Consider the following 13885-nt stretch of genomic DNA (forward strand, 5'->3'; position numbering starts at 1 on the left):
GTGTGTGTGTGTGTGTGTGTGTGTGTGTGTGTGTGTGTGTGTGTGTGTTGGGGAGTCAGGTGGGGGGAGATGGAATTCTGAGGATAGCTTCTATAGGGCTGGCTACAGAGATCTGAGTTCTCCAGCTCTAGCAACATCTGGAAAGAAATCTCATCCTCTTGGAATCTCAACCTGAGCAGCTGAATCTTATTGCAAAGCAGTCACTTAGAAATTGAGTACACTTAGAGCTGAGGAAACCAGAGTCCCATTAATTCTGAGTCATCTCTGCAGAAGACCAAGGCACTTTCTAGGCATGAGACATGTCTCTGTCTGGTGGTTGAGTAACATAATTGATAACCTTGTTACAATTTCAGTGCATTCTCTTTCACCCCAAATCTCTTCCTGTTCTTGGGAACAATGTTAATTTTTTCTCAGACAGGAATTGAAAATCTGCAGCTGGCATACCCAAACTCCCCTTTCCTTGTGTTATAAAAATGCATTGAGTTCAGAAGGAGAAAACTCTACCTCAGAGCCATTCAGAGGTTTCCTTGGAAAATCAGACACAACAACCCTAACTTGGACTCCTCTCTATCTTGGTGTGGGAACATTCCTGGATTTGCCTATCCTCCACTCCACAGAAAAGAGAGAACACAAATTCTGAACTCCATTTCCCCTCATCACCTTGAAGCTCAATCTGAGCACAACTAGACACACCCTCATGGTCTAAGACCTGAGCTGCCCTTTTGGACTTTTATTGAGCAGATGGAGGCAGCTTTGAATACCTACTAATCCCAGAAATTGACCTTGTTTCTTGAGAGGCAGGTTTTGACTTTGCAAGTTCTACAACTAAATTGCTTGTGATAGCGCTGGCTGTGTGAAACTTGTGTCTTGGTATGCTCAACTATAAAATTGGGACAATAACTTACCTCATAGGGTTATTGTGAGGATTAAATGAGTTCTGACTTGTGAAAAGCTGTAGAGCAGTACCTGGCATAGTGCAAGCCCTCAAACATGTGATCAATACCATTATTAATGTGATATTTTGACACTTCTCCCCTCTAATACACTTATATTTTGTGAGTTTCTTGTAGCAGGTACTGTTACTTTTGCATTTTAAAAGAAGTTTTGGTGGGAATGTAAGCTGTATAGCCACTCTGGAAAACAGTGTGGAGGCTCCTCAAAAAGTTGAAAATAGTGCTACCCTATGACCCAGCAATTATACTACTGGGTATTTATCCCAAAGATACAAATGTAGGGATCCAAAGGGGCACCTGCACCCCCATGTTTATAGCAGCAATGTCCACAATAGCCAAACTATGGAAAGTGTCCAGATATCCATTGACAGAGGAATGGATAAAGAAGATGTGATATATATATATACAATGGAATGTTACTCAACCATCAAAAAGGATGAAATCTTACCATTTACATTGACGTGGATGGAACTGGAGGGTATTATGCTGAGTGAAATAAGTCAATCAGAGAAAGAAAATTATCATATGGTTTCACTCATATGTGGAATTAAAGGAACAAAACAGAGGATCATAGGGGAAGGGAGGGAAAACTCAATGGGAAGAAATCAGAGAGGGAGACAAACCATGAGAGACTCTTAACTATAGGAAATAAACCGAGGGTTGCTGGAAGGGAGATGGGTGGGGAGTTGGGGTAATTGGGTGATGGGCATTAAGGGGGGCATGTGATGTGATGAGCACTGGATATTGTATGCAACTGATGATTTATTGAACTCTACATTTGAAACTAATGATGTACTATATGTTGTCTAATTGAATTTAAATTTAAAAAATGAATAAATAAAAGAAGTTTTTTATTTTATTTAGATTTAACATGACTTCCTCAGATATGATTCACATGCCATAAAAGTCATCCATTTAAAGTATCCATTTCAGCACTTTTTAGTAATATTTACAGTTGTGCCATCATCACAACATAATTTTAAAACATTCAACACCACTAAAAGAAACCCTGTGGGTATTAGCAGTCACTCTTTTTTCTGGCCACCCCCCACCTGAACCCTTTCCCCCAGCAACCACTAATCTACTTTCTCTCTCAATGGATTTGCCTATTCTGGACATTTTACATAGATGGAATCTATGTAAAATCTATGTAGATGGAATCATACAACATGTGGCTTTTTGCATCTTGCTTCTTCCACTTAGCATGATGTTTCCAAAGTTCATCCATGTTGTAGCACGAGTCAGTATTTTATTCATTTTCATTGTCAAATAACATTTTACTATGTAGATATACCACATTTTGTGTATTCAGTTATCAGCTGATGGACATTTAGGTTGTTTCCCCTTTTTGGCTATTACAAATAATACTGCTATGAATATTCATGTACAAGTTGTTTTATAGATGTATATTTTTGTTTCTCTTAGGTATATACTCAAGAGCAAAATTGCTGGGTCATATGACAACTATGTTTAGCATTTTGAGGAACTGCCCAACTGTCTTCCAATATGGCAGCACCATTTACATTCCTACCAGTACTGTGTGAGGTTTCCAGTTTCTCCATATCCTTGCCAACACTTGTTATTAACTATATTTTTATTATAGCCATTGTAGTTGGTATACAGTGGTATTTTATCATGATTTTGATTTGCATTTCCCCATGACTAAATATGCTTATATTCATGTGCTTGTTGACTACTTATATATCTTCTTCAGAGACAGGTCTATTCAAATCCTTTGCCCACCATTTAATTGGGTTGTCTTTTCATTATTGAGTTGTAACTGTTCTTTATATATTCTGGATACAAGACCCTTATCAATATGTGATATAAAAATATTTTCTCCCATTATGTGGGTTGCCTTTTTACTTTCTTGATGGTGTTGTTTGATGCAGAGATTTTTTATTTTGATGAAGTAATCTATTTTTTTCTCTTTTAATTTATGTTTTTGGTGTCATATCTAAGAAACCATTGCCTAACCCAAGGCCATAAAGATTTACTCCTGTACTTTCTTCTAGGAATCCTATAGTTTTAGTGCTTTCATGTAAGTCTATGATCCATTTTGAGTTCCTGTTTGTATAGGTGTATAATACTGTGCATGTGGATATTCAGTTTTCCTAGTAACATTTGTTAAGAAGACTATTTATTCTTTCTTCCATTAAATTATTATCCTTGTCAAAAATTAATTGATCATAAAGGTGGGGGTTTATTTCTGGACTCTGAATTCTATTCCATTAATCTATAACCTATCCTTATGCCAGGACCACACCATCTTGATTACTGGAACTTTGGAATAAGATTTTTGAAATCAGAAAATGTGAGTTCTCCAACTTTGTTTTTGTTTTTCAAGATTTCAAGATTGTTTTGGCTATTTGGGGTTTCTTGCATTTCCATATAAATTTAGGATCATCTTGTCAATTTCTGCAAAAAATCCAGCAGGGATTTTGATAAGGATTGCATTGAATCTGCAGATAATTTGAGGAGTATTGCCATATTAATAATATTAATCCTTCCACTCTATGAGCAGGAAATATCTCTCCATTTGTTTATATTTTCAATTTCTTTCAACAATGTCTTATAGTTTTCAGTGTACAAATCTTCAGTTTCCTTGGTTAAATTTCCTAGTGTTTAATTCTCTTTTGCTGCTATTAAAAATGGGATTGTTTTCTTAATTTCATTTTCTTATTATTCACTGCTACCATATAGAAATATAATTAATTTCTATAAGCTGATCTTGTATCCTGCCATACCACTAAACTCATTTATTAGTTCTAATAGTTTTTTAGTGGATTCCTTAAGATTTCTTATATTCTAGATCATGTCATCTGCAAATAGAGATAGTTTTACTTTTTCTTTTCCAATCTGGATGCTTTTGTTTTTCTTGTCTAATTGCCCTGGCTAAAAGTACAATGTTGCATGGAGGTGATAAGAGTGAATACCTTTGTCTTGTTCCTGATCTTAGAAGAAAGCGTTCAGTCTTTCACCATTAAGTATGATATTAGCTGTGGTTTTGTCATAGATGCCCTTTATCAGTTTAAGGAATTTCTATTCTTATTTTGTTGATTTTTATCATGAAAACATGTTGGATTTTGTCATATGATTTTCTCGTGTCTATTGCATTCATCATATGGCTTTTGCCATTTAATTAATATGGTGTATTACCTTGATTGATTTTGGATGTTAAATCAAGTTTGCATTCTTGGGAAGGCTCAATGCATCCTAATGTAATTTTCAAAGTGCCCTCTCATGTAAGTTCTGATACTCAAATTGTTTGTTTGTTTATTTTTAATTTTATTTATTTACTTGAGAAAGAGAGCACAAGGGAAAGAGAACAAGTGGGGGAGAGGGGCAGAGGGAGGGGGAGAAGCAGACTCTGCACTGAGAAGGGAGCCCAACGTGGGGCCGGAGCCTGACATAGGGTTCGATCCCAGGACCCCGGGACCATGACCTGAGCTGAAGGAAGACACTTAACCAACTGAGGCACCCAGGTGCCCCTCAAGTTGTTTTTATTTATATTGTACCGTGTCCAGAGAATTTTAACATTATATAGCTTTTTCCTTTCTGTTTTTGAAATTCTGGAATATTTTTGTTTCTTCCAGTAGGATCACATTCACACACAAACTATAAGAGGACTGTCAGGCACAATATTTGCACTCTACAGTTTTGTTCCATCGTGAAACTCTTGGAATGGAAGGACCTTTAATAATCAACTGAGCCTTGGTTTTCAGCTCTGTTCCACAGAATTCCCTAAGGTGTTCTGTGCACATTTTAAGGTTTTTTAATGTACTTTTTCCAAATTTTAATATACTGGACACCATGGTGTCCCACTGATTATTTTTTAACTGAAGTATAGTTGATACACAATGTTACATTGGTTTCTGGTGTACAACATAGTGATTTGATAACTTTATACATTGTGCTGTGCTCACCACAAGTGTCATACCATCTGTCACCATACTGCACTATTATAGTACCATTGACTATATTCCCTATGCTGTACCTTTTATCCCCATGACTTATTCATTCCATAACTGGAAGCCTGTATCTCCCAATCCCCTTCACCCATTTTGCTTCCCACCACAACCATCAGATTTCCTCTGTATTTATGGGGTTTTTTTTCTGTTTTTTTTTTCTTAGTTTGTTTGTTTTTTATTCTACATATAAGTGAAATCATATGGTATTTGTCTCTCTCTGTCTTATTTCATTTAGCATAATACCCTCTAGGTCCATCCATGTTGTCACAAATGGCAAGATCTCTCTTTTTTTTTTAATGGCTAAATATCTATTGACGGACACTTGGGTTGCTTTTGTATCTTAGCCATTGTAAATAATGCTGCAATGAACATAAGCGTGCACATATCTTTTTGAATTAGTATTTCTACTTTAGGGAGGGGGTAAATACCCACTAATTATCTTTATAAATGTTTTAAAATACATTTAAATAAAATACTACAAGTAAATGTTTTATTTGTTGGGTTTCTGTGGAAGATTTCATTTGCCATAAGTCCATGTCCACCATTGGATGAAGAAACCAAAATGCTAGGTCACTTGCCCAAATTGGAGGCTGAGCTAAGAAGAGAATCCAGTTTTCCCTTCTCTCAGTACAGTGCCCTTGGCCTCCTATATTGTCTTTCCAATGCCATTTGTCTCAAACAAAAAACTAGTGTCTTCCCTTTACATAAGCCTAGGACTGCTTGAAAACACACAGCCTTCATCACTGCCTATAGTAATATCTGTTCTATTGTGTTTGTGTTGTATTGTGTTGTATTGTGTTTGTTCTGTGGGCTGGTTCACAGCTCTTAGAATGATTAAGTGGCTTAGCATTGGGTAGTTTCTTTTCATCCTGCACTTTCCAGATGGGATAGGGGAAGAAGGGAAAGGCAATTTGAAGTGTGCTTTAGAAAAAGTTCCAAGGCACATAGACTATGTGAGAGTTATTGACTTATCTTTGGAGTTTAGTTTGACGAAGCAAGGCTGTCCAACCTCACATTTACTGAGAATTTACTGAGTGCTTTTGCTCAGAGAGATGCTGAGAAAGTTGAGTTGTAGAGAACAGAAATGGATGAAACCCAGAGAGATATTACTTCTGAGAAGATTGTAGACCCCAAGTGGTAAAAGTGATCTGTCTCAGCTGGAGAAAATAAAGGTCTGGCACCCAGTGTGCCCTGTGGGGCTCTCCTCTGATTGGGGTTTCAGTTCTTTTGGCATGGCTTTGTGTCTAGACTTGGTGCCTCACTAACGGAACCTGCCAGCCTCTGGCTGCATAGGAATCATAACCAAAGGCAATGATAATTCAGAAAGTCTGCCAATGGGTCAGAAGAGTATGCATCTTGGGCTCTTGGCACCTCTTTATTGTCTCAGCTACATTTAGGGATTGGAAAATGATAATGTTTCAAATGACACATATTGAACCAGACTGATTTTCACGTTTAAGCCATAATAAAAAAGGACAGAGCGTGGACAATATTTTTTTTAGTATAAAGAGCTAGTCATCATAAGTAGGGACAAAGATTTTTTTTTTCAGAAGCACATTTTAGTTTAGAAGAAAGAGCTTTACATGTTTTGACTTCCTTTCTTGCTTACTTGCTCTCTCCCTTATAAAGTTCCATCAATTTTTAAGTAAGATAGAAATGTTCAGTCTGACTCATTCATTGAGCATGGTGAGAATCAAATGAGTTAATACACATTTAAAGTTATTAGAACAGTACCAGGCAGAGAGTAAATGCTCAGTAAGTATACTGTTGTTATTATTAGCATCATCATTGCAATTACTCACCTGTTCTTCATCCATTTATGCCACCCGCTTTTTATTACCCACCAGGTGTATATATGCTGGTGTTTAGGAGGATATTTTTTAAGTAAAAGGAAACAGTTCTTGCCTTCAAATCTTTTGGAGTTAATAAAGGAATGAGAATAGTATGAGAAAAACTGGAGTGCAGGTGAGCTGTGTTAGATTCCTGGCCTACTTAGGTGTCCAAGCCAAAAGCAATGTAGAAAGTTAAAGATATGCACCAGAACACAGAAGTCACAATCAAATCCTCAAAGGTGCCCGCACAATGGCTAACACATGGTAAATGTTGAATAATGTCAAACAAATATTGTGATCGCCACTCATCTGAGAAGCCTCCTCGAACCTCTATGGTCCCTGAGGCAGAATTAGTGCCTCCCCCCTTCCCCATTGCTCCCCACCATGCTTCTACCTCTATTTCAGCACCTCTGTATCCTACCCCCCATTTCCATTCCTGTTTCCCCCATACAGTTTTGTGCTTTCAAAGACAGAGACCTATTTTCTTCATCTTCATAATCTTCGGGGCCAGGCATGATGCCTGGGATGTGGGAGTCAATAAGTGTGTTTGGGGGTGGGGGATAGGGGAAGAAAACATGCTGGATTTAGTAATGCTGTAAAAAAAATGGGAATTGTCTGAAATGATGTGTTGTTAGTTCCCCAGTTAAGCCCTAGAAAACTCATATTCATTTGAGACATGTTCACAAACCACTCTTAGACTCACGCCTAGGATCCACTTCAAGGTCACCCTGGTAGTTGGCAGGATACAGCTTCTTCCTGTGCTTGAAAATTAAAATTATATTTGTACATTTATAATCTCCTGCAGTGGGTGTGATAAACCAAACAAACCACTACGTGGACTTCAGGGTCAGACAGACCCAAGCCTGCAAAACCAGCATCACTATTACCTCTTGGGGCTCCTGAAGATTAATGAATAATGGATATGCAAGTGCCTCACACTCAGGGAGCCCTGGCTGGATGGCAGGTTTCATTTTCAACAGCCACCTCAGGATCATTGACTGTAATTTCATGATCTCATTTGTGAGTTCTCCCAGAGTTTGTCTGGGCTAGGAAATGTGAAAATTCATGGGGCAGTTCGGGAATCACTTAGGATGTCAGGACTTAAAAATTGGTAAATAAGAGGAAAGGATTGTTTATCCTGCCTTTCCTGTATGAATGGTACCACTGAAGAGCCAAATAATAAGTAAAATTTTCTTTAAGACTATATTAGCTAATTGGTAGAGAAGAAATGATAGAATATCACCAATTTGCAACTCATAATGAAATGATAGGTCCAGGCAATGATCATTAATGGCTGCTAAAATCACCCAAAGAAATATTCTTGAAAAAAAAATTGAACCCAAGTTTGACCAAACCTCTGAGTACAACTGCTAACTTACAGAAAACATTGTCAATTTGGAATTGGCAAAAATCCATACCATAGGAAACTCTGGAGTACAATTATGTTTCTTCCACAAAGAGAAAGAGGAGAAATGCATCCAAAACCTTAGATTAGGGGCACCTGAGTGGCTCAGTCAGTTAAGCAACTGACTCCTGGTTTCCGCTCACGTCATGATCTCATGGGTTGTGAGATCAAGCCCCACACCACCGGGCTCCGTGCTCAGATTGGAATGGGGGTGGCTCTTGAAGATTCTCTCCCTCTGCCTTCTTCCCCCAACCCCGCACACACAAGCACGCCTCCCTCTCTCTAAAATAAATCAATCTTTAAGAAAAACACTTGAGATTAAAAAATGCAAATCAGCCAATCAGAATATGTGGACCTGGTTTGGATCCTGATTTTTAAAGTAATTTTTTAAGAAATACAACTATTATGATGTTTATGAATAATTAGGGAAAAAAAGATCTTCTGACTTACCTTAAACTAACATTTCCCTTTAATCACACACATTTTGCCCTGTTCTACCCATCAGGGGCCCGGGTCAGGAGTTCACGTAACCCACCTACCATTTGTCTAAATATCTAAAAAAAATTCTCTTAGCTGAGGTAATCACCTCCTCCCACACACACACACACACACACAAATCCCAAACCTGGAACTTTGGACAAAAGCATGCAGGCAGGCAGTTTATTTGGGAAGTGATTCCAAGGAAGAGACATGGGGGTCTTAGAAGAGAAAACAAGGCAAGAAGGGAAAGCCACCCCAAGTGTATATTATCAAACTGATCACCACTCTGGGCAACTGGCTTGATCCTTCTAGGGCTTCTCCAAAGAGCCACGTAGAGTACCATTGAATTACCCTTCTGAGGAATAGAAGATGGGAATATTTAGTGCTGATTCCTGAGTTCTGGAAGTCAAAGGTTGCCCAAGGGGGAGTTACCTCTCTAGCACTTCTAGTTTTGTACATGTGTCAGAATGGCATGAGCATCCTAGCATATGTTCTCTGGGGGAAGCAGGGAAGCCCCCAGGAAAGAAGGGGAGCAATCCACAGTGTAGCTGAGGCAAGGTGCTACTGGGTCACTGCACAGGCAACTGGTTGTCATAGCAATAGCTGGACTGAAAGATGGGCAGGAAGGATGTGAGGTAGAGAGCTGGAGATGACTAGTACATTGTCGAATCAAACATGCCCTATCCTCTTGCATTGACAAATCACTTTCGCAACGACTGGAAGACCAGATTCAAATAGAGATTTCTCAGGCCCCTTTGAGTTCAGCCTCAGAATATGGTGGCGTGGGAAGATTTGATCTCTGGTTCCCCATCCATGCCTGCCTCCTTCTTTGCTCAGTCCAGGTCTACCGCAGGTCACAAGGGGTCTTTCACACACACGTGTGGACACCCCACAGCTCTGAGCTCTATCCACCCCTTCCTCCAAACATCTGCTCCTTGTCCATCTACAGCTCTAGGGGAGTGCACACTGATGCCCTTCTCAGGAAAACAGACCTGGTAAGAGACCCAGGCAGGCCCTAGAACCAGTCCAGAGCCCTCGAGCACAGTTTTGGGAGTCTTGGGCACCCAGAGCATAATCTAGAGCAGGGGGCAAATCTGCTTGGCCTCATATTCTGTGGCTGGAAGAGAGTCAGAGTAGAGTCCTTTAAAGCCTGGGGTCCCAGGCAGGGGCCCCTCCTGCTCAGGCCAAAAGGCAATGCCCATTCTTTGCCACCCACTAACTTTACACTATCAGGTTCTGGAGTCATACAGAACTTTGTCAATCCTGGCATAGGCTCTAAGCAACAGAAATTACGTACCTCTTCAGCTTCTTCACTTGTAAAAGGGCAGGAAAGGGGAGGCTATTTGAGGGTTAAAGGAGCAGTATTACACGAACACCTACCCTGTTTCTGGCATACAGTAGCCCTCCATAGCTGGCAGGTCTGTGAGGGCCCAGAAGTGCTGCCTCCATACAATAGCATCTGAGGCCAGGGTTTGTGCAGCTGAGGGGGGCTGAAGGAAGGGACACAGGCTGGAGGCGATGAACTTTCTCTGGTGCAACTTTCCTGGAAATGTATAAAAAAGAATAATTTGATAGATTTTCTGCAGAGTCCTAAAGCTTTTTTAAAACTTGCTCTAGATCCCACTGGACTGTAAGCTCCCTGAGGACAGAGATGCATATCCTTCTCTGTAAAACCCTAGCTCTTTGCGTATTGTCTCACACATAGTAAGTGCTTAATAAAAAAGCACTGGGTGAATGATTTCAAATTGGGCTTATTGCCTTTAATGGAAGACATTTATTTCTTATGTTGGCTCTAAGGTTTCCATAGACATCTCAAACTGGAAACATTCTCTTTCTCAAACCTGCTTCTTCCCCTAGTTCCCTGCCTCAGTGTACAGAACCATCAATGCCCCAGACCAGCAGTCATGCATCATGCTCAGTACTGTCCTCCTCATCACCCTATAACTTATACCTGATTAATTACCATGTCCCAATGGTTATATCCTTTAGTAGTTTTTTAATTTATCTGATTCATTACCACAAACCTAGTTCAGGCAACTATCCTCTCTCTCTTGAGATACTGCAGCATTTAGCTGCTCACCTCACACCAACTCATGTTCCCTGAATATGTCCTCCTCAGTGCAGCCAGAATGGCCTTTACACATTGGACCACATCTCTTCTGGGCTCAGGGTAAAGCCCAAGCTCCTTAACATGGCCTGCAAGACCCTCTGGTATCCATCATCTGCCCTACTAGACTATAAGATCCTTGAAAATGGTCTTTATCTTATATTTCTTTTTGCTCCTGTGATAAGCCAGATACTCACCGTTACATAAATGAGTAAAGTTTTTAGAATCAAAACAATTTTTGATCTCTTGAGAAAAGTATAAAATTTAAACCATAGACTTAAATTATCAAACATCAGAGATGAACCAAAACCTTTGAGCAAACAACTGCCCCTGAGTAAACTCACGGTGGGTTGGCCGTGGTGAGCAGGATGTATGGATGTATCCAGGCTTTGGTGCAGTATTCTAGGCTCCTTGCACTCTCCTTCCTTTGGATATGGAATTAATTTAGTCTTGGAGTGAGTCACTGGACTATTTCTAGAAATCACCATCTTTCTCTAGAGTGGTCTCTACTGACATCTGACATACTCAAGCCATGTGACTGCTCGAGAGAGCCTGTGTTTGTCTGTTTAAGAGAAACTGTCCTCAGGGATTCATCTTCTGCCTGGAAGGTTTTGATCAAGGATGAGGGAACTGGCCAATCTTTGTGTTCATCACACCAGCCCTGTGCTCACATCAACTTTCTTTTCTCATCAGTCAGAGGGGCATCTTCCAATGTTTGCTGAAGGTAGAGTATTCACGGTCTGATTTCTAGCACCAGGATCATGCCATCAACAGGTTTTACCTATTTCTTTGCTTGAACAAGATGCTTAACATCTCTGAATCTCAATTCAGTCATCTTTAAGTGGGGGTAAAAATTGTAAATATCTGATGAGGTTATTATGAGGATTAAATGAGATGCAGTGTGTTTTGAGTATAATATCACATTGTAAAGGTTTTATGAATGTCAAGTATTGTTTGTTTTTTTAATGTTTCGATTTAAAATGGGATTTGGGGGAGCTACTAAAACATGTGAAAAACTATAAGATAAAAATAAGTAAATGAGAAAACCAGAGTCAAGAGGAACATCACATCATTCCACAGAATCATGAGGATTTTAGCTTTCTTATATCAGATACCAACTTGGCCAATCATTCATTCATTGGCTGGATCATCATTTAACTTTGAGCAGCTCTTCAGTATGGAGTGAAAGACCTTGCTTGTGTTTCAGTCTGGGAAGAAGAACCCAAAGATACCCAACTAAAACACGAGAGGGAGACAAACTATAAGAGACTCTTAATCTCAGGAAAAAACTGAGGGTTGCTGGAGTGGAGGGGGCTGGGAGGGATGGGGTGGCTAGGTGATGGACATTGGGGAGGGTATGTGCTATGGTGAGCGCTGTGAATTGTGTAAGACTGTTGAATCACAGACCTGTACCCCTGAAACAAATAATACATTATATGTTAATATATATATATATATATATATATATATAAATCTATAAAATGGGGATAATAGCATCTGCCCCATAGGGATGCTGTGAGGATTAAATGATCTTTGTAAAATGCTTAGAATGATGCCTGGCACATAGTATTTACTCAATAAAAGTTACCTATTTATTAAAAAAACAAAACAAAACAGTGTATCTGGAACTATGGGAGAAATGGAAAAGGATATGTGTGCCAGGGCGTGCCTGGGGAAATAGCCCTTACCTACAATGAGCTGGGTTTGCAGCTGCTTCCCCATCCTGATGTGATCTGCTTTGTGTTCACATTTCAGCAACCACCCTGGGGCTGAACGTGACAAAGCAAGAAGATGGCCGAGATTAACACCCAGATCTCCCACCCTGCGGTAAGAACCATGGACAGAGATCTTGACCACGTTGAAAACGGCCTCAGCAGGTAAGATGGGCTTTCCATTTTATGCCCATAAAATGAGTTGTTCCCATAGCTGATCTAGACTGTGGGGTAAAGAATGGCTTAGCCTGTGGCCAACCACAGGTTGGAGGGTGCTGGCTATTCACAGAGCTCCTTCTGACTTCACTTATTTCATCTCACTTAAGCCTCACAACCCACTGAAGTAGTTTCTATTCTCATTTTAGAGAGGTGGAAAATGAGGCTCAAAACGTTATGTAACTTCTAAAAGGTAACAAAATGAAGATTCAAATACAGCAAATTAAATTAAGTTTACTGTAAAAACTTCTCCAAACTGCCATACTTTCCTGGGTACACATCAGACATTTATTGGACTACAGAGTCCAATATATGCACCAGCCATTGTCCTGGGCTCTAGGGATGTAGTACGAATCAGATGCTCAGTCCCTTGCTTCCAGTGGAAGGTTAGGATTCACACTGTGCTCATGGTCTGCAAAGAGTGGGCTGTGCCTTGCCAGTGAAGCCAACTGCCCCATCAATGACATCCCCACACAGGCAGCCATAAGGAAATCTGGGCCTTGAGTTCTACTTCTAGCCCTGTTCATAGCTTACTAGTAGACTGGGGAAAAGCCACTTAATCTCCCATGCCTTTCTTCAACTGCAAAATGGAGCAGCATCTTTTCCAAGCTCCTGGCACAATGGTGAGGAAGTGGGAGCGTGCCTATTTGGTGCAAATGGACTTACATTTTTATGTTTCTTAAATTCTCAATGAGTTGATTGAATTGAACCATGAGAAACTTTATTTCCACTGAAAACTTCTCCCTCCCATGATAATGGCATATTATCCAATGACCATAAACTGCTATGACAGTCCCTCAGTGCTCACATCCCTGGTATTGGGCCCTCATCCACCATTTATCCTCAGTTATTAGTGTATATCACATCTTCTTTCAGATGCACATTTGGTTTTTTCTGTCCAGATTCTTGGTCCCACTTCTTAGCTAACTCAGCTCATGAGCGATGGATGACAATTTCCAAAGAGATTGAGTCCTTGTAACTACAAATTTATGTAGCCCTAGGACCCCACCTTTGGGGATTTCAGGCAAAGAGAGGAATATCTCAAAGCATTCCAACAGATATTTATTGCCTCCAACCATTTTAACTATGGTGCTGGAGCCCCAGGAATTTTTGATATGATTCAGGGCCGTCAGAAATTCTCATTCTACTCAAATTTTTCCCTCCCAACTGGCTTACTGTCAATACCACTGTCCCACCACTGGGGACTTA

The 13885-nt window shown here is 39.9% G+C and overlaps 1 protein-coding gene across 1 annotated transcript in view; it reads left to right on the top strand.

The window, feature by feature from the left end:
* CNGA3 (cyclic nucleotide gated channel subunit alpha 3) overlaps nt 1–13885 on the top strand; it is a 47349-nt gene that overhangs the window by 4978 nt on the left and 28486 nt on the right. The window contains exon 3 of the mRNA XM_073897817.1: nt 12504–12625. Coding sequence (XP_073753918.1) covers nt 12540–12625 — 86 coding nt within the window. The 5' untranslated portion in view covers nt 12504–12539. The remainder of the gene's footprint in view (nt 1–12503; nt 12626–13885) is intronic.

The sequence above is a fragment of the Callorhinus ursinus genome, unplaced genomic scaffold (genome assembly GCF_003265705.2).
Source record: "Callorhinus ursinus isolate GAN/ISIS: 27379988/994484 unplaced genomic scaffold, GSC_fseal_2.0 scaffold10, whole genome shotgun sequence".
In the NCBI taxonomy this organism is placed as follows: domain Eukaryota; kingdom Metazoa; phylum Chordata; class Mammalia; order Carnivora; family Otariidae; genus Callorhinus; species Callorhinus ursinus.